The sequence below is a fragment of the Excalfactoria chinensis genome, chromosome 10, assembly GCF_039878825.1.
Source record: "Excalfactoria chinensis isolate bCotChi1 chromosome 10, bCotChi1.hap2, whole genome shotgun sequence".
NCBI classification, from domain to species: domain Eukaryota; kingdom Metazoa; phylum Chordata; class Aves; order Galliformes; family Phasianidae; genus Excalfactoria; species Excalfactoria chinensis.
In genome coordinates this window covers 9,139,921-9,167,919 of record NC_092834.1, presented here as the reverse complement: position 1 = coordinate 9,167,919, position 27,999 = coordinate 9,139,921, and the positions used below count along the sequence as shown (strand labels likewise).

At 42.0% G+C, this 27,999-nt stretch overlaps 2 protein-coding genes across 5 annotated transcripts in view; one reads left to right on the top strand and one right to left on the bottom strand.

The window, feature by feature from the left end:
* Positions 1-3,740, top strand: part of TRPM7 (transient receptor potential cation channel subfamily M member 7) — a 53,498-nt gene extending 49,758 nt beyond the window's left edge. Inside the window, exons 37-40 of the mRNA XM_072345313.1 lie at positions 67-272; positions 922-973; positions 1,070-1,176; positions 2,219-3,740. Of these exons, the coding sequence (XP_072201414.1) occupies positions 67-272; positions 922-973; positions 1,070-1,176; positions 2,219-2,349 (496 nt within the window). The 3' untranslated portion in view covers positions 2,350-3,740. The remainder of the gene's footprint in view (positions 1-66; positions 273-921; positions 974-1,069; positions 1,177-2,218) is intronic.
* Positions 3,741-6,316: 2,576 nt separating this feature from the next.
* The window catches only part of USP8 (ubiquitin specific peptidase 8), a 23,905-nt gene continuing 2,222 nt past the window's right edge, over positions 6,317-27,999 (bottom strand). The window contains exons 1-20 of one of the 4 annotated variants that reach the window (XM_072345860.1): positions 27,126-27,365; positions 22,413-22,583; positions 21,879-22,023; positions 21,193-21,278; positions 19,419-19,563; positions 19,018-19,075; positions 18,180-18,324; positions 17,705-17,867; positions 16,770-16,914; positions 16,403-16,620; positions 14,730-15,308; positions 13,824-13,913; positions 13,129-13,209; positions 12,487-12,749; positions 11,861-12,073; positions 11,277-11,487; positions 10,466-10,702; positions 9,686-9,828; positions 9,180-9,312; positions 6,317-8,984 (exon numbers count right to left, since the gene is read on the bottom strand). In XM_072345860.1, the coding sequence (XP_072201961.1) occupies positions 8,799-8,984; positions 9,180-9,312; positions 9,686-9,828; positions 10,466-10,702; positions 11,277-11,487; positions 11,861-12,073; positions 12,487-12,749; positions 13,129-13,209; positions 13,824-13,913; positions 14,730-15,308; positions 16,403-16,620; positions 16,770-16,914; positions 17,705-17,867; positions 18,180-18,324; positions 19,018-19,075; positions 19,419-19,563; positions 21,193-21,278; positions 21,879-22,023; positions 22,413-22,516 (3,345 nt within the window). In that variant the 5' untranslated portion in view covers positions 22,517-22,583; positions 27,126-27,365 and the 3' untranslated portion in view covers positions 6,317-8,798. Of the gene's footprint in view, positions 8,985-9,179; positions 9,313-9,685; positions 9,829-10,465; positions 10,703-11,276; positions 11,488-11,860; positions 12,074-12,486; positions 12,750-13,128; positions 13,210-13,823; positions 13,914-14,729; positions 15,309-16,402; positions 16,621-16,769; positions 16,915-17,704; positions 17,868-18,179; positions 18,325-19,017; positions 19,076-19,418; positions 19,564-21,192; positions 21,279-21,878; positions 22,024-22,412; positions 22,584-27,125; positions 27,366-27,999 lie in introns of those variants that run through there. The other 3 variants (XM_072345861.1, XM_072345863.1, XM_072345862.1) reach the window with 3 other exon arrangements.

Below are 27,999 nucleotides of genomic sequence, written 5' to 3'. Positions count from 1 at the left end.
ATTAGCTCTGGTATACTTGTCATTTATTTTGGAAACATGTTCATTAATTATGCTTTTTACTACTAGGTTCCTGGAGGTTTTCCTGTTATATTGCCACTCTGCTGGGCAGTGGTTTGCAGTTGAAGAGTGCATGACAGGAGAGTTTAGAAAATATAACAACAACAATGGTGATGAAATAATTCCAGCCAACATGCTAGAGGAGGTTATGCTGGCTTTCAGCCATTGGACATATGAGTATACAAGAGGGGAATTGCTTGTACTAGATCTGCAAGGTAATGTCCCTGTTTTGAAACTGGGGTCAAGGATCAAGGAAAGATGTATATGGGTCTTTCTCACAGAATCATAGTATATCCTGGGTAGGAAGGAACTGATAAAGACCATTGAGTCCAAGTCCTGGACTCACTTGTAATCGTGTTTTATTAAGACTTCTTATGCTGGTAGTAAATAATGAGCAGTATTTAGTGTGTTTTGATCTAGTTAATCTGAATTGGTGGTGAGCTTATTGAGTGTGGCACTGAATGCTACAGCACTAAAGAGAATATAGGTGTATACAAGATTTACTACTGATAAGCACCGTAACAATAATATGTCTGTAGGCACATTTGAGTAGTAGTAATATAGCAGGCTGTGCTTATGCTGAACTGTGTGCCATGTATTCTGTCTGTGAGAAGTTCTATGTAAGAAATTTCTCTCAGGTGAAAACTGGTTAAGAATTGCAGACACAAAAGTAGTGAAGGAAACCTGAGAGGTACAAACTACTTAAGAGCAATTCGTGTAAGAATAAACGCCGTCCTATACTGCCTGATTCCTTCTGCCTTCGTTCTTGGGAAAGCTGAGAAGTCATAGCTGACAGTGCCAAGGCTTTTCAATATTAATGCGCTGATGTAATATATTAATCTGTTTCCTCCTGTGCATCTGAAGGTGTTGGTGAAAATTTGACAGATCCGTCTGTGATAAAAGCTGGAGAAAAAAGGTGAGATTGAAGAAAAGTGTAAAGAACAATGTACTTGTTTGTTGTTGTTGTTTCCTGGAGAGCACGGCCTGTGTTTATGTGCCCTTTATTTCTAAGGTCATATGATATGGTGTTTGGTCCGGCCAATCTGGGAGAGGATGCAATAAAAAACTTCAGAGCGAAGCATCACTGTAATTCCTGCTGCAGGAAACTGAAACTGCCTGGTAAGGGTGGCTACTGTGTTTTTTTCTGAGACACTCACATATCATGGCATGCGGCATGATGTATAATTTAGCAGTTGTGTCATGCCGTGAGAGTAGGTGAAGTGATAAACATCAGTTTTGTGTTTTTACTTTTAAAAAGATGTTCTATTTTAAGAAAAAAAAAGTCTGAAATTAAGGATTTAACAGTGTGTGTGTATTCTGTATTTGTATGCACAATATTTGAGGCAGGTAGGCTAGACTGATCTGGAATTCAGAAGGTAAAATAGAAAAGGTCATTTAAAAGCAAAATCCATAGAATCGTAGAACCATTTTTCTTGAAAGGGACTTTTAATTGTCATTTAGTCCAACTCCTTGTATTGAACTGGGTCGTCTGCAGCTGGATCAGGTTGCTCAGATCCTGGTGCAGCCTGACCTTGAGTTTCTCCAAGGGAGAGGCGCTCACCACCTCTTTGGACAACCTGTGCCAGTGCCTGACCACTGTTACTGTAAAATCTTCTTCCTTCTAACCAGTCTACATCTCCCTTTCTTTAGTTTGAAACCATTTCCTCTTGTCCTGTCACAACAAACCTTGATAAGAGTCTGTTCTTTTCTTACAGCCTCCCTTTAGATAGTGAAAGGATGCTCTTGGGTCTCCCTGGAGCCTTCTATTCTCCAGGCTGGACAGCCCCAGCTCTCTCAGCCTGTCCTTGTGGGAGAGGTGTTCCATCCCTTGGATCATTTTTGTGGCCCTCTCCTGGACATTATTTGAGCTATTGCTCCTGGTAAACTTGAAACAGATAATAGAAGAATCCATTTTCCCTTAAAAGTCGACTTATAGATACATAGCAAGTATTAAATAGGTCCCATCACTTTTTAAAGCAAAGCTTTAGGCTTCCCATTGCATGTATGTTAAAAAGCATCCATTTTTAGCACTGAATGCGGATTGAGGAATTCTTACTTACAAATACATACGTTTATTCAGTTATTTGAAAGACTTTTATGCTTCATTGATTCTGCTCTACAAAGAGATAGTAACCAATATGACTTCGTTTTGTTTGTACAGATCTGAAGAGGAATGATTACACACCCGACAAGGTTATATTTCCTCAGGATGATTCCCCTGAACTAACAATTCAGCCTGGAAGCTGCACCAAAGAATCAGATTCAGCTAATTCTCTTCGTTTGATGCTCTAATGATGTGATCAAATCGGTGGCTTCATCCAAACATCACGGAATGTCACAAAGCTGTCACTTATCTCTCGTTCACCATAATTAAAAGAAAGATGCATCAAAACAAGGATTACTGTGTTATAAGTGAAATTTTGGCTGGTCCGTATTCTAAGGACATAACTACTTGTGATAACCATCTTCAGAGAACAGATTGGCAGCCGGTTGTTTTAGAGGTTGAATTATGATGAGTATTTATGGTATGTTTTTAAAAGGGGCTTTTTAGCAGAAGGTTTATTTTTTATTTTGTATTGGTTTAGTGGAGGATTTTCTCCCCGTAGTCCTGTGGTGTGCAATATGCCTTCAACCAAAAGGATTCTGGTAGCTGATGTTTTAAGGTAAAGCGTTTGTGTGTTTGGCAGCTATCTTACTGTCATTTGGGAAAAGATTGGAGAAAGCACCTACCTCTGTGATGCCAGAGCATTCTTGGAGCGTGTTTGGAAGTGTTCCACTGTTGTTTTCTCACCAGATGACTTGCAATCTGGCCTTTTGGAGAGGGCAGAGCCAAATGAGGGTGTGTATGTGACGCCAGTAGGCTGAGGTTGAAGGTAGGAACTTGATCTGTTCCAATAGAGAGAGTCTTCTGGATCAAGATTCAGCTTCGTAGCTGTAAAACTGTTTATTTTTTGTGGAGTAGAGCCCTAATTGTGCATAATGAGATTCCTTGTTTTATACATTTCAGTTTTTTCACGTCACCATTGAATAGTAACAAACAAAGCCATGATAGACTGGTATAATCATCTTTAATAGAAGAAATAGTACGTACTGGTCCGAATAAGTTGCCTTGTGAGAACACAAGTTGGAAGTGCTTTTTGTTGTACATAGTGACTGCTTCAGAAGTTACGCCTTCCAAAGATCTCGTCAAACCAGTGTATCAGAGCCGAATGTACACATAACTTTTAAATGTATTTAAAATTGTGTAGAAGACATCTTTAATGTTATGTTATTTGTGGTACTTATTTAAGAGAGACTAGGGTTGGATTAGCATTATGTAAAGTACGGGAGATTGCAATGCACCTTCATGCAAATAAAATATAATTTAAATGTCCCAAATATTGTTGAGCATTCAGCAAGAAGAAAATCTGTTGTCCAACTGAAGTTTCATGCTGCGATTTTTTTGTTACATAGGTACTAATTTGTAATTTTTAATTAAAGGGCAGTATATAGCTCTATAAATTTTTTTATTCTGTAGTGTATCTTATAGATACAGACTTAAGGCACGAACACAATAGCTGTTTAAATGGTGTTTTATGTTTGACGGGGAAAGGTAAAATGTTATAAGGATATGATACTGTATACATTTTGTATATCATTAAATCTTCAAAGAATCTAAAATAAATCTATTCTTGTTTACAGACTTCTGCTGTCTTGGTCTGAAAGGTTATTTGGGTGAATCTGACGGCTCTGTATGTGGAAATGTATCTGCTGTGCTGGGACACAGCAGTTGGTTGTCTTTGAGGCATCTGAGCTTTGGCTGACAGCAGAAACTAGGGGAGAAGTGTATTGCACAAACATGTGATGGGATTAATGAGTAAATGAGACAGAAAGTCTTGAAGTTGTTTATAGTGTTTGTTTAAAATTTGGAGCTCCTCGCCGGGTGGCTGCTTGCATTCCCTTCCACTGATGTGAGGTGGTAGGCAGCTGTCTGACGCAGTAATTACACCTTTTGTTGCCAGACTGTTAGCCAAGTAGAAGCAGCACACTGTGCATTAGTGGGGATAGCTCTTAAAATTGAGAAGGATTGCTGGAGGAGACCAAAGGGGTGAATAAGGCTGGGGAATGGATGGATGACTTGGAGTGGTTAACGATGGTGAACTGTACATGGTTTTGTACATCCTGCTGCCATGAGGTGCTAGCTTGGTTACAGCTAAAACTGCGTGAGATACCTCTGTGTAAACCGAGGAGAAAACAATGGCAACTTTTACATACAGTCTTCTCTTTCGTGCTAACAGGAAACAATGGTAAATGTAAGGAAGGCATTGGAAAGATGAGGTGGCAAAGAAGTGTTTTAGAGGCATCCTGACCCTCAGGAAAATGTCGTCACATTCATGTTGCATTTTCCAAAGGTAGGCTGCAGGGACACGTGGGATGGCTGAGAACATCGAGTGTCTTGAAATCTGAGCAACCTTGACGTGCATTTTCATGTTACGCTGTTTAAACAATGTCTCCCATAAATGGAAATCAGTAAGCTACGTTCTTCTCCTAGTTAGATATCTTAGATTCCCTACCACAAACCATGTGTGTTTACATGCTGAGCTTTGGGGGGTTGTGACTTGTTTTTCTGTATTTGCCTTTTTAGAGCAGAGGATGAGAATGTTGGTATGACAACAGGAGCTTGCCAAGAAAATCAAGAAGTTCCTGACGTGGAGGCCGCTGCTGACACAGGCAGGGCAGGTAAGCTGTGCAGGCAGTTAGGGCTGATTGCTTTTTCATTACTAAATTCGAGATCTATCTCATCATTACTTAACCGAGTAGAAGTGTAAGCGCATACCTGTGTGTGTAGTTATGCTACAACCATAGCTACTGCTAATGCCAAAAAAACCCACCTCTGGACAGTGCTTTTCCATGTTAGCCTGGATATTAGGAAGATACCAGGAATACATTCTTTACTGTGGGGGTGGCAACACACTGGAACAGGTTGCCCAGCAAGGTCATGGATGCCCCCTCCCTGGAAGCATCCAAGGCCAGGCTGGGTGGGTCTAGAGGGAGGTGTTCCTGCCTTCAGCAGGGGGTTGGAACTATGTGACCTTAAAGGTCTCTTCCAACCCAAACCATTCTATGATTCTTGGATGACTTCTAATGTATTCCCAACCTCCTGGTTTCTTTTCATGGCTGATGTTAATACATGTTATTAAAAAGAGGCAGGATTTTAGTTACTTTGGTTCCCTGGGCCTGAATGAATATTCTTTTAAATGGGTTCTGGTGCTGAAGTGGTTTGTGGAATAGAGATGCTGGTAAGATGGGAGCAGATCTCTTGAGGTGTCATGGGATGATGGTCACTAAGGTTGTTCAATACCAGCTGTGAGGGCTTCTTTCACTTACCGCAATACTTCTGAGGCTGGAGGTGGGGAGGAAGCCATTGCTGGCTGTTTCGTTTCAAATATATTCATAATGTCAGCGTTGCTGTCAGTTTGATGAGTAAACCCAACTGCTCAGAAGAGAGCTCTTAATGATGGTAAACCTTTCAGGTTGATTAAACCTGTTTTTCCTTGGACAGGACTGTCTCCCTTGCTTCTCTCAGCAAGACCCACTGACTTGGAACAACCAGCTCCACGGCTCCTGCTGTGGAACAAAGCAAGGTGCTGCAGTCAAGGCTACCACAGCTGAGGTGCCAGAGGTAGGTTGTACCTCTTTAAGTGAGAAATAACTACACGGGGTGAACTAGGGCTGTTTCCTGGGATTTATGAGATGTGAAGGATATTGTCAGCTGCTCACCTATGGAAAGAAACGAAACAATTGCTCTGCAGTAGTTGGGCTTCACAGAACTGTTATATAAACTAGCATTTGATTTCCTGTTCAGCATTTGCTTTCCCTGCCATGCTAAACCAACCTTCTGGTCTCAGCTGTAGCTTTTGGCCACATTATGAAAGTTGGGAAATATGGTGTGTACTGAAAGTTAGAGGAAAAGAGGGATGGAGTCTGGCAAGAAAGGAGAGCTGACAATACGGTCTGAAACATTTAAGGGCTGGTGTCAATGACACAGAGGTTTGACTGCTGTTGCTTTTAATACCTGCGCCCTTTTCTAATAGGTGGAGGGCTCAGGCAGCAAGATCTTTGCTTTTCTTGCTGGACATTGTTTGCAGGCACAGTGTGTCTGTCAGCTGATGGTGGTAACCAACATTAACACAGAGCCATTTCAAAACCCGGGGCAGCCATCAGGCGTTCTCCTCCTCCCCCAAAGAAGCCAGTTGAAGAAAACACAATAGAAAAAGGTTGAATGTTACTTAAAATAGTTCAAGATTTTATTTCAGGTTTGAATGGCAAGGCAACTACAAAAGGAAACTTCACTACGTCTGCTGTCCGCTCAGCAATACGGATCTCCTCTGTATGGTTACCCATTTTTCTGCAAGAACTCAGAGTGCAGCTTGTGTGCTCTAATGCTGAGCTTTGCCTTTCCTACTTCTATGTGTAACACCCTGCCCAGAGTAACAGATAAAGCCTGGGTTTGGCGGGACTTAAAGCTGCTTCTGATCCAGGCACTTAAACATCCAGCGGTTTGAAAAGCACACAAACATACAGAAGCCCCAGCAGAACAACCAGCACCTCCCCACCCCCCCCAACTCAGACTACAAATATATCCAGTAAACCAAAGTGTTTCCTGAACAAAACCATCGCTACCTGAACAGCTTTTCAGCAGGAGGTGGTACACACCCTAATAAAGAGCACGTGAAATGGTCCCTCTTTGCTTGACTAATCATCTACCAGTAGCGTGGTTACACACACACAGCTCCCTCTATACAGTTGATTCTGGAATTACATTACTGACCACTGTCAAGCTGAATTAAGCCTATCGTGCATCCACTGAGAGAAATGCACATCAGCAGAATCCATGTGAGTTCAATCTCCAGACAGAGATACAGGAGTCGCAGTATGTAACCAGAGGGAGGTTAGTCAGCATATCTACACCCTTCTCTCTTGCCACGTCCCTGTGTGGATCCTGCCCATAAATAAGGACCGAGTGGGCTCTTCTTCTGTCACTCTCTGCTCATAGTGACCTGTACCAGGGGCTAACAGCTGGGTTTCACATTTAATGCTGCAAAATAGATGAGCATGATAAGTAACCTACGAAAGTGTTTCTTTGCTCTGTTTAAAGGCATTTCTTAGAATTAATATTTCTCTCTGCAGCCCCAGAGGAGAATCTTCTCCCGCCTCTTCCAAGTGCAAACAAGAAACAATTGCCAAATCTCAGCTTTGCCTGTAAGGAGTTTTAACAGACTGTGCTGCTGGTTACAGAACCACTCTGGCGTTCTGCAGGCGCTGTCACCAACAATCACACAGCTTCCATCTGCAGATTGCCAAGATCCAGAACTCCTCAGTGCAGCCTGACAGAACCGATCGCCTCTTATACACCTGTCGGGCCTTTTCTGCGCCCACAGCCATGAAAAGCCAACCGTGAGTACAGAGGTCTGCCATTACAGCTCCCACAGTATCAGCTACCTTCTGCTCCATCATTAAATCGGAGCATTCATATTACCTGCTGTGGTCTCCCAGGAAATAACTCCTTGAGAGAAGTCTGGAAGCTGCCAAGCGTGCTAAGGAACGCACATCCACTCCATGTGTGCAAAACCCAATTGTGGTTTTTCACCACAACTTCACAGCCCCTCAAAAGAGCAGAACTGCTGACATGCCGATGTGCTCACCTGAAGGTTCCAGTTTCTGTCGGTTACGTGGGCAGACAGAAGTTCAGATTGTAGGATTTAAGATTTTCAAATGCCAATCTAATCAGAGAAGGAAAACCAACCCAAACCCAGACCAGGACGATGCACAACATTCAACTCCAACAGTTTCTAAACGAACCAGTTCTACACAAAGGAGCATCTGTTGGTCTGAAGAGCCTTTCAACTGCCTGAATGACTCGGACTGTCCTTAGGTAGAATCCTGACCATTACAAAACCAGCAGAGAATGAAAACAAACCCAAACATACGTTTAACAGGATATATTTTTAAATAATTTCTTAAGGTTTTTAATGCGTGTATACATGAAAATTTCTATTAAAAAATTAAAAAGGAAAGTCTTGTTTGTTTAGAGTAACTCTGGAGTGCACAAATATTGACAAAAGCTATAACAAAAAATACAGCTCTGCTTTTTGTTCCTTTTAAATAAGTAGTGTTGCAGTTACTTAAGAGCTGGCAAATTAAAGCAATCCTCTGAGTTTTAGAGTTTCTCACAAAAAGGACGACGTTTTATTATATACATAGTTCTGATGTGCAAGTATGCAATCAATATGTACACTTACATTCCTAACTGTTTACATCGTTCTGGAGTATTCACAGTAGAATCAAGCTTAAGGTTAGAAATGTGAAAGGCCATAACAGTGAAAGGATGAAGATAAAAATCAAGATATGCCTTGGGAATTGTAGACATTTCCAACTACGTGTTAATAGATTCCAGATGACTAAACTAGAATTTAATTTTGGAGCAGACTCAAAATATAGTTGTTTTTCTTTTAATGAATGGTAATGCAAAGGATGCGTTTAAATGCTTTCACAGCTGGCAGTATTACCACAAGCGTTATTAATCACTCTGATTTAAGCAGTACTGACCAGAAAGACCTTGCTTGCAGAGAAGCTGCTGCAACCATCCCCATAACTTTAATGTCTGCATCTGCCATAGTTCTGCATGTTTATTTGCCCTCCCATAACTACTTTGTTCTTATAAAAAGAAAACCAGTTTTCTTAACCCATACTACTTTACTTTATGTGGCCACATCCACTGCTCGTTGTTCGTAGGAGGTGTAGAAGAGAATATACGCAGCTGAGGATTTCACAGACGATGCTGAGATCTCAGATACTTCATGGTCATCAAACTTAAACCAGCGCTGTCTGGAGGCGTTTTTGCAGTAGGCGGTGTAGTGCCCTCCGTCCAACCCACCGTAATGATTCTGTATGTGGAAAAAGAAAAAATGGATGGCTTTGAAAGCTTCCATTTCTTACCTGGTCAAGTCAAATGGAGCAGAATATGAGATTCTGAACTAGATGCTGATGGTTCATTTTAGAACGTAACTTCTTTTGGTCTCTGTGGTTGCAAGAACAGCCTTAGCACAAAAATCACGTAACTTGAAATGTGAATTACTTACTGATACTGAAAACAGATTGTATCTCTTCAGGTTATTCTTTGGACCAATAACGTACTGTGAAAGGTCAAGAGTTTCCAATGGGAAATCTACAGAGGTCTGAAGCTTTTGCTTCCATCTTCCATCATAGGAAAATCTAGAGAATTAAAAAGCATCGTTACAAGTCATTGAGAAGCTATTTAAGAATGTTAAGCCACGTGCAAGTTTTCCCTGTTTTGAACCCAGGTGTGATATCAACTGAAGATTAAACTGTTTCACAAGCAGTTCATGCTCACACCTGTGCTTCTGAGCACAAATGAGAAGCAGCTGCCTGTACAAGTGCTTTGTGAACCACAGCCCAGTAAATGAGACATCCATTGTAAATACAGTTCTTGTATCAGTGCGACTGGAAATACGACTGGAACTTTCTCTAATTAAAAACAGTGTTTGACTGCACCAGAGCAACCGATCTTCATCAAACCCTGGACACTTCATCCTAATCCACCTCTGCTGCTTGTTATTTCACTTACCGTTTCAGGTGCACGAGAAGCACGGGTGGCAATTTCCAGATCTCTATTTTTTTCAAGGAATCCCTTCGAGTTTTGCAATGGCTACAGTAAAATCTGTTGTTATCGGTGAGCTTTTCCTCTTTGGAGAACAATCTAAGGCATTCCTTAAAACAAGAGAACACACAGGTACAGATTGTGAAGGACGGGTGTTAAAGATGATGGAGTCAAAATGCTCATTTCCTATTTGCTTGTTAACCTGCAGCACCTTGCTTGTTATCTGCAAGTCATGTTTCACAATGGTGAAGAAAACAGAGTTAAATCCACCTGTGAAAGTTTTACTGCCTGTATTAATTGTCTGCCAGATCTTCATTGTATGCCCACAGCATTTAAAGAGGAAACACACAAAACATTTATCCTGTGACCGACAAGAGCAGTTATTAGATGTCTTCTCTGACACCGTGGTTTCAGCATTTCCATCCCGCCTGTGTTTTAAAATCCTTAAGATATGATCTATTTTTGTTAATTTAGAAGAATTAAACAGCAACAGACTCAGATCTGTTCGCATTTCAGGCTGGTGTAAATTAAGCAGGAACACTGAAAACTCCTTTGACAAGAAGCTGAGCACAGAATCACAGAATGGCTGAAGCTGACAGGGACATCTGGAGGCCAACTGGGCCACCTCCTACTGGTTGTCCCGGACCACATCCCTGTCCAACAAGGGACAACCACAACCCCTCTGGGCAGCGTCATAACAAAGCCAAAGGGAAATGTCTGTAATGTCTGTCTCTAGTGTCACCTTACCTGCAGTGTGCATTTACTGGTGGATGCAAGTGGTAAAGACAAATACATGAAAGCCTCAAAGGTCCGGGACTTCTTGTGACACGTGAGACACTGCACTGTCGATTTGAACTGGCCTTGGAAGAGTGCCACAATAATGGATTCGTTGAGCTGTTTGTGCTTCTGCCAGGCTAGTTCTGCTGCTCGCAGGTCATCGAGATGATCGTTGTTTTCTTCCTTGTATCTTTTCCTGTTGTCAGCCTGCATAACAGATGTTGGAATACCTTAGCCGTATATTAACGTACTTTAAAAAAAAGGAAGGACATTTAAATGATATTCAAACATGTCAGAACAGCCTTCTTGCCTGAGCTCTCTTCCACTGTTCCCATCAATATCTTATGCGTTACAGAACTGAATTCTATAATCCCAAATACTTGCATTTTCTTCTATACGACATTGCAATAGCAGAAGCAGCAATATCTATCTGCTGCAAACTAATGCAGATTTTAAACTTCTGCTTTGAGATTGATCCCGTTTTCTTCCCAAAGTCACCTGCTACACACCCATAACAGCAAGCCATGTTGTAATGTAAGACTTGCCAGCCCAGAGGGACGTCACAGAAATGGGACTTTGTCTCCAAAGACCCATTTCTGTGCCATTAAAGCTCCGTGGGGAGCTTAACATGCATTTGTGCTGGCTGTTTCAACCATACCCAAAAGGCAACTCCATTTGTACAGGAGGATTTAAGCTGTGTGCTAGTGCTTCGTAAGGCATTTTACCGTTTATTTCTCACGCTCATTTAGCAGATGTACAACTTGTAATGTATTTGGCTTACTTTATTGAGGTCTTCGTGCAAGCCGTCCATTAGAAAGAGAAGCAGCTCCTGGGAGTCTTGCTGGCTGTATCCTGCAAACTGGTCATTAATCTTCCCAATGGTAATTTTGAAGTCTTTTGGACTGATATATTTATACTGTCCTGTCCACAAGGCTTTCATTATTACTCCAAACTCTTCAGCCACTTCACCTTTATGCCCCAAGAAATTGGACCTATGCAATGAAACAGATCCGATAAAAACAAAAAAAGCTGTTAGTCTGGATTGAAATTTCTGCCTACTTTTATGCTATAATTTAAATATTCAACATTGATCTGATAGAAGGCATCGCTATTCCCAGCTTGCTATGCCAACTGCTGTGGAAGTGCATTACAATCAACTAAACACAACCAATGCTTATGAATGAATGCACTCAGCACAATTAGGTTCAGGCTGCCCAGGAAAGTCTCTTCTGACCCACCACTGAATTCTGAGAAATCCCTGGAAAAAATCTGCCGCCCTACTGATCTGACTTTACAATTGTTAATTGGCAAAACACTTTTTATCCTTCAATTGCAAATAAAAGGATGAGTAGATGAGACTGTTACCTGTTAATATCATCTTGATACAAGTTTCTGTTAAAGTACTCAGCCAGGTGAGGTGCGTTGCACAGACACTGTAATATGGAGTTCATGTAGCAAGTGTTCCCTAGATTACGAAGTCCTGTAAGAGCTGGTCCCGATCCCCCAAACACGGGATTAAGGTTCCTAATCTGTGATGCAGAGAGTCTTGAAATTTCTGTTTTAGGGTAATAGACTGGTCTGAAAAGAAGGATTTATTTATTTTTTAGCAGTCTGAGAGTTGACAAAACCACGCACACAACCCACCACAACCACCTTCCCTCACAGGCGGAGAAACATCTGAGCACAACAAGCCACCCCAATGACATCACTCAGTTTACTGAAGACCAGTTAATGAAACAGTGACAAATCCAGATACACTGGCCTACAACCAGGCTGAGGTATGGACTAAACCAGTATTTATTTATTTATTTTAATTAATTATATAATTAACAGCTAATTCTTCCCATTTTAACATTAAAAACGCTGTATTTCACAGACTGAAAATGCCAGGAGACTGGTATTTCACACATTAACACAAATACCTAAAGAGCAATTGTCATCCAACAATGTGCTATAATTGCCTAAGTTGGGATGTAAGTTATCAGACATACTTATTTTCACGATTGACCGCAGGAGTTACAGGAATCCTTTTCTTCTCCTCCTCCTGAATGGCTTGGGTTATATCTGGGGATGAGTACGAGCGCTTCAATTTCGAGTGTTCTCGTTCCCGCTCGGCAGCCACCTGCGGTTTGGGTTTGTGGGTTGGCGGGGTGGCTGGAGGGGTGGATGAAGGAGCCATTTCTGGTGGATACATCTGAACGGTATTCGTTGGTGAGTGATAGTAACGGAAGGTTCCAGTGATTGGATCCAGAAACTTTGGGGGGGAAGAAAGGAGGTTTAAAACAAGGTCAAGATCTATTACAAACCCTACCCATTTATGAAGCACTGCAGGAACAACGCATGAGTTTCTTAAACGCTGAAGCCTTAACAGTAGGTTCTGTCCTCAATGCTTAGTGTGGATTAAATTTAGCGGAAGGTGCCACTTTCACCAATGTGCATTTAAACAGCAGCTCCTCAGTGCTATGATCAGCAGATGAGCTTCCCTGATTTCATTACAGGAAATTAGAAAAAAAGTCAGAAAAATGTGGAAATCAAAGAGACAACAATAAAGATGAGACTTAAAAATGTGGCAGCTGAAAGGCGCTGGGAAATTGCACAAGGAGCTTGATTATGACATCAGAATAGAAAGTTACCTTTGCCCAACCTTCAGGCAGTCCTGGTATTATCCTCCCCATTTCTTCACTTCGCGCTCTGATCAATGGCTCCCGCTGGGACTAATAAATACAACAGAAATGTAAGGCACGTACAGATACCTGCACAGAGCAGCAGGCTGCCTGTGACTTCTCTACATCGCTGCACGACTGGATGCAGAGCGGCTCAATGAGGAATCCTTCATGATAGCTGAAAACGTAACTCATGGTAGGACATGAAAATGGCAACATGGTATCACTATTTGGTACCACGCAAGGTAGACAAAAGCCGTATGCTGACACCTCCAGGAAGAAGATAATTCAGCTCTGCAGTAGCCTGACTACTCCACTCCTCCCCTAGTTAAGCCACTCTGTTAGAAATATGCTTTTGTTAAACACACAGCAAACATCTTTTCTTCCCAACTAGTATGCGACAGAGTGCACGTGAGATGAGAAATGAGTGTGAAACAATCATTAATGCCATCAGAAGCACGCGGAATTTCTAGTGAAAGTCTCACAATCTTTTTGCAGATGAATATGGCAAAATAAAAGAAAGCCAAACAGCTACGAGCACAGCATGGTCGTTTCTTACGATAATGACTTTGAAAATTAAAGTGAGGTAGAATTTAACATGAAATAATAATCACAAAGCATCTGCGCTTGATTGTTTTTGGCTACATGAAACACAGTGTATTTACTTTTAGTCTTTCAGTATCTTGTTCAGAATCCTCTCTAAGGGCTCCTGGCTTTTGAGCTCCACTGTCTGGTTGTCCTTTAACCTCAGTTTGCTGTAAAAGATTTTGAGAGAAGGCTTTCAATTTTCACCTATGCTGTCAGTAAAGAAAGCTGATCAAGTAAAATAGGGAAGAAGCAAAATTCAATTTTCTCATTGCTGTTAAATGAAGTCCTTACAGCAGCTATCTGCACATCACTGTATTGCTGGCCTATACAGTGACTTTTTAGAATAGCCTTTGTCACTGCACGTTGTGTTATGTAAGACTCACTACTTACAAGAGCTCAGAAATTAAGTGTAGTGGCTCCGCGTGCACCGTTTTCCCCATTAAAAGCTTTGGGGTTGAGACTGCAAATATTTCATGAGTTGGAGAGAAGAAGAAAACGTAACCCCCAGAGAGCTGGAACTGGGCTATTCTCAGCAAAGTAATAGATGGGTGCTTACTTCACTTCCAATGCTAGCCAACAGAATCCTGTTACATCACTGTTCATGCAGCTGGGGGCACTACAGTTTGTTATGGTAATGTGATTCTGTCCTAAGAATTGGTAACTACAGTACAATAGTGCACGGTACTGGAGCGGTGTGAGAGACAATGCTGCCATGGCATCCACTCTACCTTCACGATGTAATTGTTATGAGCTTATGGGGGCTCCACGCTGCGCAAGTACAAGGAAGAACTGAGCCAGTTTAAGTTCTCCTGTGCAACTATTTGATTTTTGGTTCCAACTTTCTCCTACATGGTTATATAAAAACAGCAGACCTAAGTAAGATTCCAACACTGTATACATTTAAAATTCACATAGCTGCTATCGTCTCACTTCCGAAGGCCCTGAAATCACCCCAAACATCCCACGCTCTGCTTTTCACTGACCTTGCTTGGAGATGCGTCACCCACTGCCCGTCTCTGCGTATCTGGTGTTCGAGTTCCCTTTTCTCTTTTTTCTGTAGATATTTTGTCAGCCTCAACCTTTTTTGCATCCATGCTTTCCGGCTCATTTTTATTTTGCTTTTTTGCTTCTATCGCTTCTTTGCGTGCTTTTTCTTTTTCCTTTTCCTCCTGTTCTCTTTTTATCTGCTCGTCTCTCTCCTTCTGTTCCCTCTCCTCCTTGGATTGCTGTAGCTTTTCTTTGTGTTCTTTTTCTCTCTGTTCTTCCTTCGCCTTTTGCTCTTGTTCTTCCTTTTCTCGCCTCAGTCTCTCTTTTTGTTCTTCCTTCTGCCTCTCCCGCAGTTCTTTTTCTCTTCTGTTTTTCTCCATCAGGGCCGCAGTTTCCGCATGGACACGGCTTTTTTCTTCTTCTGTCAGAACACTCTTAGCATCAAATGATGGCTTTGTGGACCGGTCCGGAACCATGCGGCCATTCTCAACAGGTTGGCTGTCACTGAGCGTACTTTCAGGTTTTGGTTTATTGTCATCGGGTATTTTTATTGAAGGCTTTTTAGAACGATCAACCTATAACAGAGAGCACAGGAGAACAATTCACTACAGCTACTGGTGCTCTCTTGGCTGGACTTCTAAGTCAAATGTATAAAAGAATAAAGACAATATAAAGTTGATTTCTACCAGATAGAAAATCACCCTTCAATTTCAGTAATCTGGTAATTCAGATGCTTGTTAGTAAAATCAGGTATTCACTTAACTTCCAGATGTGAGGTAAGAGTCAACAAACCCTAAAGAACCATAAACACAGCATTAAACATGTTACTGCAACACAGGTCTTTCTTTGTTCTTGAGCTTTTTAACATTTTAGGGCAATCGGGCAGCCCAATCTGGGCATGGCTCTCTCAATCACATGCTCTGTCACCTAATTAGGGCAGGTGTGCCTGATGGGAAGAGGTATTTAAGACTGACTTCTGCTCAGCCCTAGGAGAGCAGGCTGTCTTAGTGCCAGGAGTTTTAAAAAAGCAAAGACTGCTCCAGTTCAAGGAAGAAAATTCACAAGGTTTTTGTTATCTGAAATCTATGTTAAAGGAATTATCTAAGAAGGCAAAGAGTTTGGTGTTTGTAGCCTTATCTTCCAAAGAAAACTAATTATTTTAGAGCAAGGATTCTGCAAAAGCGTCTTTAGAGTTTCATGCCTCTGAAAGGACGAAACAAGTCCCTGCGTTTTCAGCACTACACAAGGAGTAACAAACCACCCACATGTTTTGCTGTTTGAAGGACAATACTGGGCATGGAAAGGAGAGCTTTGGAGTAGCCAAGGTAAGACATGTTTAACTGCCCTTCCTGTTTCATCATCTGTATGTTCTGATTAGAAAAGCTTGCTTATGGACTTCCTGAATTAATGAGTAACTGCTTACCTTTACTTTCTGCTGTGCTTGTACAGAAATTCTCAGCAAAAACTCTGCAATTGCATCAAGTATATTCAGCTCGATAAAGTTCTGTGGGTTATTTACTATGGCTTCACAGCCTTCTAATAGCCTCTACACCCACGTTCTTGTTTACAAGGCTTAAACAAATACCAAGAAAATCTCTCTGCGGATTTAGGCTTCTGCACATGATAGATTAACCTTGTACTAAATGTAAAAGAAAGAAGCACAGCTTACCTCAGGGATGCTTCTTGTAATTGATGCTGGATTAACTACAAAAGAGCTGTCGGGTTTTGGAACAGCAGCACCTTCTACACTTGGTCTGTTCAGTGATTTTAGTCTCTCTTCCAAATTAGCTCCTGATTCTTCATTTTCAACCACCTCTGCTGGAGGCTTTATAGGGGCAACAGGTGGAGCAGGAGCTGGCTCTTCCAGAGATGGATACGTAAAATCCACTGGGATAGAAAAGATATGAGATAGGATTACTTTGTTGTTGTAAGAGCTCAAGTTTCACCAGACCCTCAAATTTAGATTAAGAGATGTAGCCCAAGACAAGGCCATCTCAAACACAACTGAATGGTGTTACAGACATCTTCATACTTACAAGACACAGTTACTGCTTCATTCCTGCCGTGCTGGGGTGGAGTTACTTTAGCATTTGTTGTGTACTGGGGAAAGCAAAGGAGCCAGTTTTCATAGCCCCCTTCTAGAACCAAAGGTTCATTCTGCAGTACTGTTTTGCTTTCCCACTGTAAGGAGAAAAAAAAAAAAAGCTTGAAATTAAATGATTTAAACAGAGTGTGGAAGTTTCTCAGTCTTAACCATGTTACTGAAATTTCTAGTCATTAAATTAAGAAGTTACTTTGGAGATCTTTAGATAAGAATTAAGCTGGCTGCAAAACCACTTTGGGGAACAGAGTCTGGAGAACTCCCAGCACTGAAGTTTCTCTCTCTACCTATAACAGGGCCCACGTACTTCCAACACAGACTCACTTAACGGCTTATTCAAGTGACAATCCTCTGTGCAGAAAAAATATATTTATAACATTTACTTCAGCATTTTATCTAACCAGCTTGCTCTGTGATTAGGGGCACTGGTAAACATCACGTTCACTTTCTGAAAAGCCCTTCAAGCTCAGGCTCCAGCATGGCCTCCTCCTGAGGTCCTTAATACTAGAATGAGAACAAGGCAAGGCACAGAGGCTTGGGATCTCTTCTGTAAAGCAGTAAGCAGGGAGAACTTAACAATGTTGTTCAGGCCCGAACAGTATTTGTACTTAAAGTTTACCAACTAACTGTTGGGGAGTTGAATCATTCTGCTCTTTGTCTGTTTAATGAATCCTTTCTACTACTACAGCAGAAGCAGGGGGAAGTAAAGCCTCAGTCTATACTTCTGCTATCAAAATAAGCAGCCTTTGAAAACTGAACCAAGATGTTTACCTAGAATGTCATTGTCATCCATGTACTTGGTAATTATAGGTGATTTAAGACCGCCTTATTTATTGAGATGAAGTAATACAAAATATGAAACTTGCCAACCTTGAAAAGTGCATCTTTCAGACTCCGAAGAGTTGTTCCTAGCTCTAAGTCTTCTGCAGAACTAAACCAGTCCAGCAGTACAACATAATCAAAGTGTCCTCTCTTCTTCCATGGATCTTTAGAATCCTCTGGGAGTCTAGCTTCAATCCAACTAGCAGTAACTCTGAAACACAGATTACTATGCATTGAAATGGCAGATGTACAAGCAACACTTCATCCAACAATACATAGAACCATATACATTTGTGTTTGGATAAGTTACTTGCTCTCTGGATTTAAGTTGGTACATGCAAGAACAGTCTGGATATGTTTCAACAATTTGTATGTATCAGGGACCCTGAAACTTAAGTGTAGGAGCTGTAAAAGCCTTTGATCTTTCTAATGCAGAGTTAAGTTTTTTTGTTTTTAAGAGAAAGCAAGAAACACCAGTTCAGAGAAATTAGATGCTTCATTATCATTTAACATTATTCCATACCCAGCACTGATAGCTTCTTCTGGGACACTGACAGATCTTGGAATACAGGACTCCTGGTAGTCCTTCAAGCTCCGAGCATCCATTATAATCAATTCGATGCTTTTGTCTGTCATCATCGCAAACAGTTTCTCAGCTGTGACTGCTCCTTGAAATACAAAAGCTGTTAGACACTAAAAACTACAAAAAAGCAACATTGATTCTGGAGTAATCAAGGCTGCAAACCGATGACATAGAACAGAAAAGCACACAATACTTTAATATACGTTCTTCCCACAAAGCTGAGACTGCAGAGCAGATTGATTCTTTTGCTCCCGCTACTGCAGTGATCAACAGCTAACCTGCTGAATTTGACAATACTGGATGCTTGGTGATAAATGAGTTTAATTTGTCATGGACTCTTTTAACATAAGCTATATAGGCAAGCACTCATGAGCTACATACTGCAGATGTTCTCTAGAGTTCTTCGCTGAGAAGGAACACTCACATTTATTACAGGACTGGGGTGGGCAGGGGGAATTTCTTACTTAACTGAAAAAGCTGACGCTCTTCAGCCTTGCATAGATTTTTTTTCTTATCAGTTGAAAAGACAATTTTTGTTATTTATAAATTTATTATTAAATTAAAAACAAACAAAAACAACAAAACAAACTTCAGGTCCACTTTCTAAGTTCACAAAAAGTAATGAGGATGTAAATACAGAGCTTTGTCACTAAGCTGTTATTACTGAAATACAGGATAGCAGAATTTTATCCAAATGTGTGACAGTGAAAGAACTGCAGCAGCAGAAGCAATAGGCACATAGGTGTGCAGAGACTGTGTAGATGTTATTATTTCTTACCACTAAAACTCTCAGCCTGATCCTTTCTTTCCAGTGAATGCTTCGTCTCACCATTAATCTGTGTTGTAAAGAAGGGAAAAAACAGTAAGTTAAATCAAGAACTAATACTGAGAACCAAGGTGGCCAGCAGACACTGACTCTCATACAAATGGAGGGAAACTGGCCAAACTATGCCACAGGAAGCAGGCTAGGAAAAGAAAGCTTCTTTACAAGTCTGTCTTAAAGACTTTGAGGTTGGCAGGACTTTTTTTTTTCTTTGGAAAGGTAGTAGGGAGCATAAATTAATTAAACAAAAACAACCCACAATTCAGTACAATTCTGAGCTGGAGATGGCTAATAAATATCAAATGGTAGATTAAAACTATAACTGAAATAGAGAGTTTGCAGATATCTTCAATTACCCTTTGGCTTTTTCCTTTGCAGTCTACTGTACTTTCTGATGAGGTTTTGGCTGAACTCTTCCCGTCGTCTTTTGGTTCTTGCTTTTTCTGCAGCTCCTGTCTGTCCCTCTCTTCAAGTTTTTTCCGTACTTCAGCTTCCTCATATCTGTGGAAACAGAAATGTTGTGTGTTTTCTTTTTCCCCCCTCTCCAGTATCACATAATAAGCTGGCCGTAGTTAATTACTACCAGCAATAGCAAGTCCAATCACAGAACTGTAAACCACTGGCCTCTGTACTACAGCTTTTACAGTCAGCTTTTAGATCAACTTACAGTCACAATGCTGTTAAAGGGCATTATATTATATTTAGTGCAATTGAAATGATGAAGGTTAACAGTGCTCTACAAAGCAAAAAGTGTTTGGAACTAACAGTGTTGATAACTGAGCCAAACAGTAGGGCTTGAAAACTGAACTGTATCAGTAACTGCTCATTCTAATTAGATGATGACTAATAAGGATTCAAATGATAACTACTATGCAGCTTTATTTCATATTAAGCACTGCGTTAACAAACTAGATCATGACATCAAATTCTGCCTCAAACCCTGCTCTGCTAATTGGCCACTAATAGGAAGCAGGCTGCAAGCCTAATTTTATTTCTTAAACAGACTTTGAATTTACAGTGACTTTGCCAAATCAAGAGCAGAGCTTGTTGGTCTGGGAAGTTAATGGAAGTAAAGAATATTTCAAGCTTTTGCTGAGTTCAGTCAATATGGTATATTTACCAATCAGCTTCCCATGTACCCCGAGATGTCCCTGAAGTACACAGCAGCTCCTTCATAGAAGTAATTCTAAGACTATACAGTGTGTCAGCAGCTCCCTTTGTGTTCACAACTAACAGTTAAATTATTTGCTGTCCTATGGCCTAGAAGAGAAATTATTCAAATAATTCCTACAGTTCTGTGTAGCTGCAGAGTGGTTTCCTGTTTCACCTATCCTCCCTTTAAACAAACAGGTTTTAGTTACAGTAATTGGAAGTTATTCATTGTGTCAACTTTCAAAATTCAATTTCATAAAAAAGCTACAAATTACAATGCAGAGATTTATTGTGTGGGTTTTTATAACTTTTATCAGAGTCAGTGCTTTCAGTGAATTGCAAGGCCTAATGAAAAATAGGGAATAGTTGAAGTCTGTTTCAAATATAATATCAGACATCTTTGGAAAGTCTTTTTTATGTCCATGTAGCCATACTCTTATTTCATTGTTCTTTTTCAACTGACCTTTTAGATTAAGCCCTTCAAAAGGCACAGGGTGGGTAAGCTTCCACAATGATGTGGGGAAACGGTAGCTTATGGGGAGAGTTTAAGAGGTGGAGAAGGGGCAAAGACAGCCAGCAGCCGAGGATGTGAACAGCAAATACAGCTGGAAGCACAACGAACTGTACTATCACATAGGATTGAGTCCATGTTACAACATACTGTCAGAATTTCATGGCTTACAGCACAAAGGCTTAGAACACACATAGTGGCAAACATGTGTTTCTGTAGATATGTATGCAAGTGGTAAAGGAAAGGTGTAGCAACTAGCTGCAGAATTGTGGGGAAAAAAAGTCACTAGAAATGTGTTCTGTTGGTACAAACCAAGCCATACTAGGAGGGCTTTAAGCATATGTAAATACCAGTAACATCAGTTCTTGGTCCCAGGTGACTGTAATGAAAAGGGGGAGGAGGACAAGGAAAACTGCATGCACAGGTTTCAGGTTTATCAAACAATATCGTCTGCTGAATTCACATACCTGAGTTTAAGGCTTTCTGAGAGTCTTTCAGCTTCTTCAATAGCTTTTTTTAAATTTGTAGGCCCGAGAATGGAATGGAAATAATCCTAGAATGACAAGTGTCAGCCCACATATTAACAGCACAGCTTAATGGTGCCCACTTCTGTGTGTACCAAGAACAGCTGCTCTATAGAAATACTGTATTATCAGGATGATAATGCCAACAAAAAGTACTGTTTTGAGTCAAATGTTTTCCTCTCAAACATGAGTTTGTAATTAAAATTCTATAGCACTAATGCCAACAAGGCAGTTCTGCTCAGTAAAAGCAGGCTCTAGTTGCAGAAGTAAAAGCAAAAATGCACACTCATGCATTTTCAGTGAATGAGGCTTGAAATGAATAAAAGAAACACTCCACAATCCCCAAACTCCTTAGTACTGTCCCAAGGGATGTTGGAATGAAAAAGATGAGGATTAGCTTTCCATGAAAAGTATTCACACATCTATTTATGCATCTTAGGTGTAACTGGTAAGAGCAAACTGTAAAAGTAATTAAGAAGAAACTTGTCAAAGATAGGAAGGAGAAATGTCAGTGTATGTGAAGCAATTTATGTAATATCAGTGTAGTCCTTTGAATGTGCATTAGTGTGATTTTCTGTACTTCCAGCACTTTCACTAATGCAGAAAGGTTAGTCAGAAGGCTTTTATACCTGTTGCTGCTTAAAATCAGGTCTCTTTTTAATAAAATTATAAACTGCCACATATTTCATGTACAGGATGTAAGCTCTTTCTTCATCCCGGTCCAATCTGCTTTCTTCTGCAGCTTTGAAAATCTTAAGGGCGCTCTGCACATAACTGAAATCAAAGAAGAGGTGTAAAGCATGTGATCGTTGGCTTGTCCCCAAACACCTTTTAATTGCAAGATAGCATTTTAAGTGTTCACAGCCTCTGCCCACATATTGTTTGGTTTTTACCATCACAATACAAAGCCTTCGCTAACCATGAATTAGAATCGCGCTCCTCCAAATGATGTTTCTCTTTGCTAGTTTGTTCACACGCTTCACTTAAAGTCTTCTGTACTGAAAGCGCATGTTGTGATGCAGGAAGAGGTACTTTTAAAAAGTATTTTGTTGAATACACAAGGAAACAATCTAACTCACACCGGTATCAAAATTCTATTCACTATGTGCTCCTGAGAGATGTATTTTGTATAGTTAGTTCCAAATCACTTAAAATGTAGATACCTCTTTGTACTGGTCTTTTCAGGTTTTATTTCTGTCTTCTTGTTGAGATCTTTCAGTGAAGTACAGAGATACAGCTCCTTAGGTACAGATGCCACAGCAGGCATGTTAATGTTGTTATTTATCTCCCTTCTAGGATGGTACAACTTCTTACAAGCTTCTACCAGTAGTTTTCTAGGGGAAAAAAAGAAAGCCCAATTATACTTCAGTATTTTAATACAGTTACTACAGTGACCTGTATGTGGTTATTGCCTAATCTAGCTCGTGTTACATGAATCAACAGGAATATAAAACAAACTGGAACTCGCACAGTTAAAGTGTAAATGATAATTAATGACTCTAAATGTAAATTATGTGCAGGTAATCACTTGCAGCTCCAGTGGTTGGTCTGGTCCACTACAACCTGGTGACGCGTTACTCTAATACTATAGTGTTGGCACCTATGTCTTTGGCATTTAACCTACATTACTGCTTTAAAACCAGAATTTCTTATAGAAATATACTGCTATTTAAACAAACAAAATCTGATGCTTACTCTGGGTAATCATTTGTAGCACAAAGCATGAGTGAAAAATGATTCCCAGAGTAAAAATAAATAAATCACTAGGAATCACAGAATCACCGAACACCAACCCCTGTGCACAGACAAGGTGACTAGGTATGTCTCCTCACAGGGAGATGCTCCAGGCCCTCAGTCATCTTTGTGTCCCTCTGTTGGACTCCTTGTAGGAGATCCCTGTCTTTTTTTGAACTGGGGAGCCCAGAACTGGACACAATCCATTAGGTGTCATGCAGACAGACTAACTACAGTCTTTGTATATGCTATACGGTAAGTTATTTTAGCCCTTGGGTACGGCAGGGGAAGGCGATGGGCCCTCCCATGGCACACCATGCTAGGTAACACAGTGTTTAGACACAGATGTTGCCTATGCTAAATTTCCAATTACACAGCATTTGTCCAAACTTAGAGCATTTGACAGAAATCCTTCATTAGGAGATTGCATTCCACATAATTCTAGGAATAAACCATAAAACCCTCCAATAATAATTTTAGCACATAAAATTAGGAATTCATCCTACACCCCACGCATCTTCCCTACCCCTTATGACGTGCCTTATGCATAGCTTTAACTTTCAGGAGGTATTCAATTGCTGAAAACAAAGCAGAAAACTAATTGGAAGTTCTACATACAGTAGAAATGGAACAAAACACGTCCAACTGCTATCTACAGGGCCTTCCCAATCTAGACACGTGTTTTGTCTAAAGCAAAGACGTACTTGTTTTTTAAATAATCTAGCAGACTTACAAGGAAAGGCTTCGCTTGTGCTAAGATCTTAGTGCTGCATGTCTAATCCTACCTTCAAAACAAATATTTAACTGCCAACCTTGAACTGCAAATAGACTTTTTCTTTGAAGCTCTAAGTCCTTTCTAAATATATCTTCAATGTTTGCTGTTATGCAATTGGTATTTTCTTAATCTTAAGTGGCAAAATTTGGCTGAGTTCTGTCAGAACACAACTAAATAAATCTTCTGAAAAAGATGTGAGCCGAACATTACTGTGTATGAGGAAAAAACAAGACTATGCGGAAGATGAGAGCCACTTAATGAAAAGCAGAAGATGCCTGCAAAATTTCCAGCATTGCTGACACACCTTGATAATGCAGCTCTTCTGGAACCTCATTTCTACCAACGTAGAACAAACTGATAGAAGATAAACCTGAGCTCTGGCAGAGAACAAAAACTGACTTTCCATATTTTCCCCACTCTTATTAACTAGAGTTAAAACTAAAGCTTTTTAAATTGCCGAACACAATGCTGAATATACTTTTATTTCCTTATCTGGAGAAACTTCTACACCTTTTTCAGAAGATGAGCAGCTCCCCATGGCAGCTGATGAACGAGGTATTACTCTTTGACCTCCTAAAGCACTGTAACTCATACATCATGCTGCAGTAAAATGAGTTTAGGATGGATTAGAAATAATACTTTCGAGGAGGGTGGGGGAGGAGGGAATCAAGTTCTCAGCAGCCTACTTAATGGAATTACACGCAGCACGTATCAGATGTTAATATAAGTTTTTTATTACAGCTTCTAATTCATTTTTGTATGTGGAAGAAAAGTTAGTTCCTTAACTGACCGCTATCAGGGCTGGCTGTTCAGGAGGACCCATAAAACTCCTCAGGCTTCTCTTGCAGTTCAAGGTGTGCTTCTACCTTCATGTTCTCTTTATATTATTTTTCCAAGCAGCTACCAGGCTGTGAGCTGATGAGATTCACAAAGATAAACTCAATCAATTCTGCTCAAGTTGCTGAGGACCTGAACAATAGAACCTGAATGAACACATCTCTGAGACGGACAGAGCTAGTGACCAACAAAGGCCACCCGCTTACAGTGACACTGATCCAAACCAAAGCTGGTGTTATTCTTAAGAAAAAAGTAGCAATTGGAAAATAATAACCAGCTGTTTTGGGGAGCATATCTGGGTCTCTTCTCCATTATTCAACACTGGGAAAAACAAGGAACACAAGCAGTGGAACAGCATTCTTGATTACTGTAGGCCTCCTTTCAATCGCAACATCTACTGAAATCGTGACATACGGTAACAACCAGGCAGTATCTCCCTGTGAGCTAAGGAAAGTAGGAGACGAGCTCTTAACAGCTTTTTAGCAGAAACTATCTGCTGTTTTACCACTGCATTTTGGGTACAGTGCTGCTAGAACACAACGAGTAAAACTTGGAGATAATGCTGGGTATTCAGCTGATCCTTGGCATGATTCCATTCCAGTGGGGGCCTGAGGCATCGCTACCCGCCTGGATGGAAACTGATCTGCGGTCAGGCATTTACAAATACATGGATTAGTGCACAGGTATGCAGACAAGGAGTAACACACTTTTGCCAGTCATCTTCTCTTCCACAACAGGAGCAAAGAGGAAACAAAAGTGGCAATTCTTTCACATGGACATGAGTGCACTTTTATTGCGTTGTATAGGATATCATATAGGATTCTATAGCAAACCAGCCCAAACTGCGCCCACTAGTCATACCTTCCAGAAGTTTTCCCAACTATTCCTTTTACCCACTGAGGTTCTCATCTTTTTATCATTCTATCATCAATTCCCCTATAAGAACTATTGTCCTGAAGTCAAATGCTGCTGCTTTTTACCAATGATCCACTTCCATTTAACAACTCTTCACTGACCTGCTATTTTATGTTTACAAAGAATTTAGGATTTCAGAATTCTAATCAGCTCCTTTATGCAAAAACACAACCACCATCTGAACTGCATTAATTTTATCAGAGTACACTCTTGCTGAGCTAGTACATATTGACTAGTCTCGCTTTTGCCTTCCATTGCCCTCCACACTTACAGTAACTGCATCAATACAACAGCAATGCTGAAGAATCAGTGAACCCTTCATATATTTACGTGAGAATATCTCCTTCCTCAACAAGAAAACAAAACTGGATGATAAAACTGTAAATACGACAAGGGACTGAAGAAACCATGACAGCTATGTTTACTATTAGTCAGCTCTGTGAGGAAGAGCAACTGACCTATTTCACATTTGCCAACTATTTTCCTTACAAATGAAAATTAGTCCAAAGCCTGATTCTGCTCCCAGCTGAAGCACTGCCTCGGGTCCCTTGTTCACTCTCAGGAAAGCTAAAATCAAGGCCAACATCCCAAAAACTTAATGGCAATCATGTTTGGGTATGTAGAGGAACACTTAGAATTTGTATTTTTACATGGACAGGGGAAGCGTACCTCTTGGTAACAGGTTTTTCTGCCTCTAATTACCATGCCTGCTTTACCACGGATGTGAGTAAGCTTTAAGTGGAATGACAACAGCAAGAGTGACGCGCAGAAGCAGTTCCACTGAAGGCAGCGCACAGTGCTGTGAACTGAGAAGTGCTGGTGCTCTCTGTGAGGTCTTGAACTTTCATGTAGACTCCTGTGCTCCCACAGGAGCTCTGCAATGTGGTGTGCAGAGGTGGCACGGGACCCGGCACAGGGCCTGGTGCTCACGCAGCACCCCAACTGCTGTCCCTCGGCTGTGCCCACCTGCAGGGTGTTACAGGCGTGCTTGTGGCCTGGCGGCACAGCAGTGCGCAGGAACAGCTCCTCTGGGGAAATCGAAAGGGTTTTTCAGTATGTTCGGTGTTTAAGTGTCGGTAATGGACGGAGAAGGGGAGGAAGATGCTATGAAGTTAAGTCAAAAACAAAAAAAGTTTGGTTTTATATATTCAGCTTTAAAGGTCTTCAACCTGAATAAAAACGCATCTTTACTCCCTTAGATACAGAATTCCGGCCTACAAGAAGCCGGTGTCGGGGCGGTGACGGAGTCTCGGCCCCGGCGGCCGCAGCGGCTCATCCCGCACCGAGGCCCGGCCCGCAGCAATCCGTGACGCCGCACCGCCCTGACGGCGCCTCTCCGGCCGCCCCGTCCACCTGCCCCCGGCCCTTCACGCCTCGGCCGGGGGGCTGCGGCCGCCCAAGGTCACCGCGCGGCTGAGCGCCGCGGCCCCCGCCGCTCCCCGCCCGCTCCTCTCCGCTCGGCCCGGCCCCGCACCCCGCCGCTCCCCGAAGGCCGGCCCTCCCGTTCCGCACGGCTCGGCGGGCCTCTGGTCCCCTCCAAGGGCGTCCGTCCCTCCCGCCGCTGCCGGAGAAGGACGCGCAGCGGTGCCTGCGGCGGGCCCGGCCCCATACTCACCGCCGCGGGGACGCGCCGTGTCAGCCCGCCGGCCCGGGGCAGGCCCATGTCCGAACGCGGCTGCCGAGGAGACGCTACGCGTCCATGGCTGCTGAGGCGGAACTCGGCGGCGATCTTCCCTCCTCCTCTCCCTCCCTCCCTGTCGCGCCTCGCTCCTCCGCGGAGGCGGGGACTCTCCGCGGTCCTATCGGGGCTGTGAGGTGCGCGGTGGCCGCGGCCCTCCTCCCTGCCTGGCCCCGCGCTGCCAGTCCGGGCCGCCCAGAGGCGGCTGAGGTCGGAGGGGCGGGCGCGTCGCTGTGCGAGTGGAATAGGATCGGGGTGGGCCCAGTGCTGGAGTCCGTGCTTGTACGCAGGGGAAAAGCAGCAGCGGCCCTGGCACCATCCTGTGCTGCAGTGCTCTGCAGAATGAAGCTTGCAGAAGACAGATAATCTCTATAGGAAAGTCAGGTGAAACCACCGTGACGGTGGAGAGGATGGGGAAGGTGATGCTGAGTCCACACTGGCTGCTGTCATAGAATCACAGAATGGCTGGGGTTAGAAGGGACCCCAAGGATCATTATGTTCCACATCAACCTCTCCCACAGGCAGGGCCACACGTCTCCAGATCTGGTACCAGGCCAGGCTGCCCAGGGCTCCATCCTGCCTGGTACTGAACACCCCCAGGGATGAAGCATCCGCCTCTGTGGGCAGTGTGCTCAGCACCTCACCGCATGAAGAACTTCACCCTGACATCCAATCTAAACCTTCCCTCCCTGAGCTTAAAACCATTCCCCCTTGTCTATCAGTGTCCTTTGGGTTCAGGCCATTTTGTCCAAAGCGACCTTTTGTTGCTTCCTTTTTACAAAGAAACGGTGTTAGGAAATCCTTTAGTTCT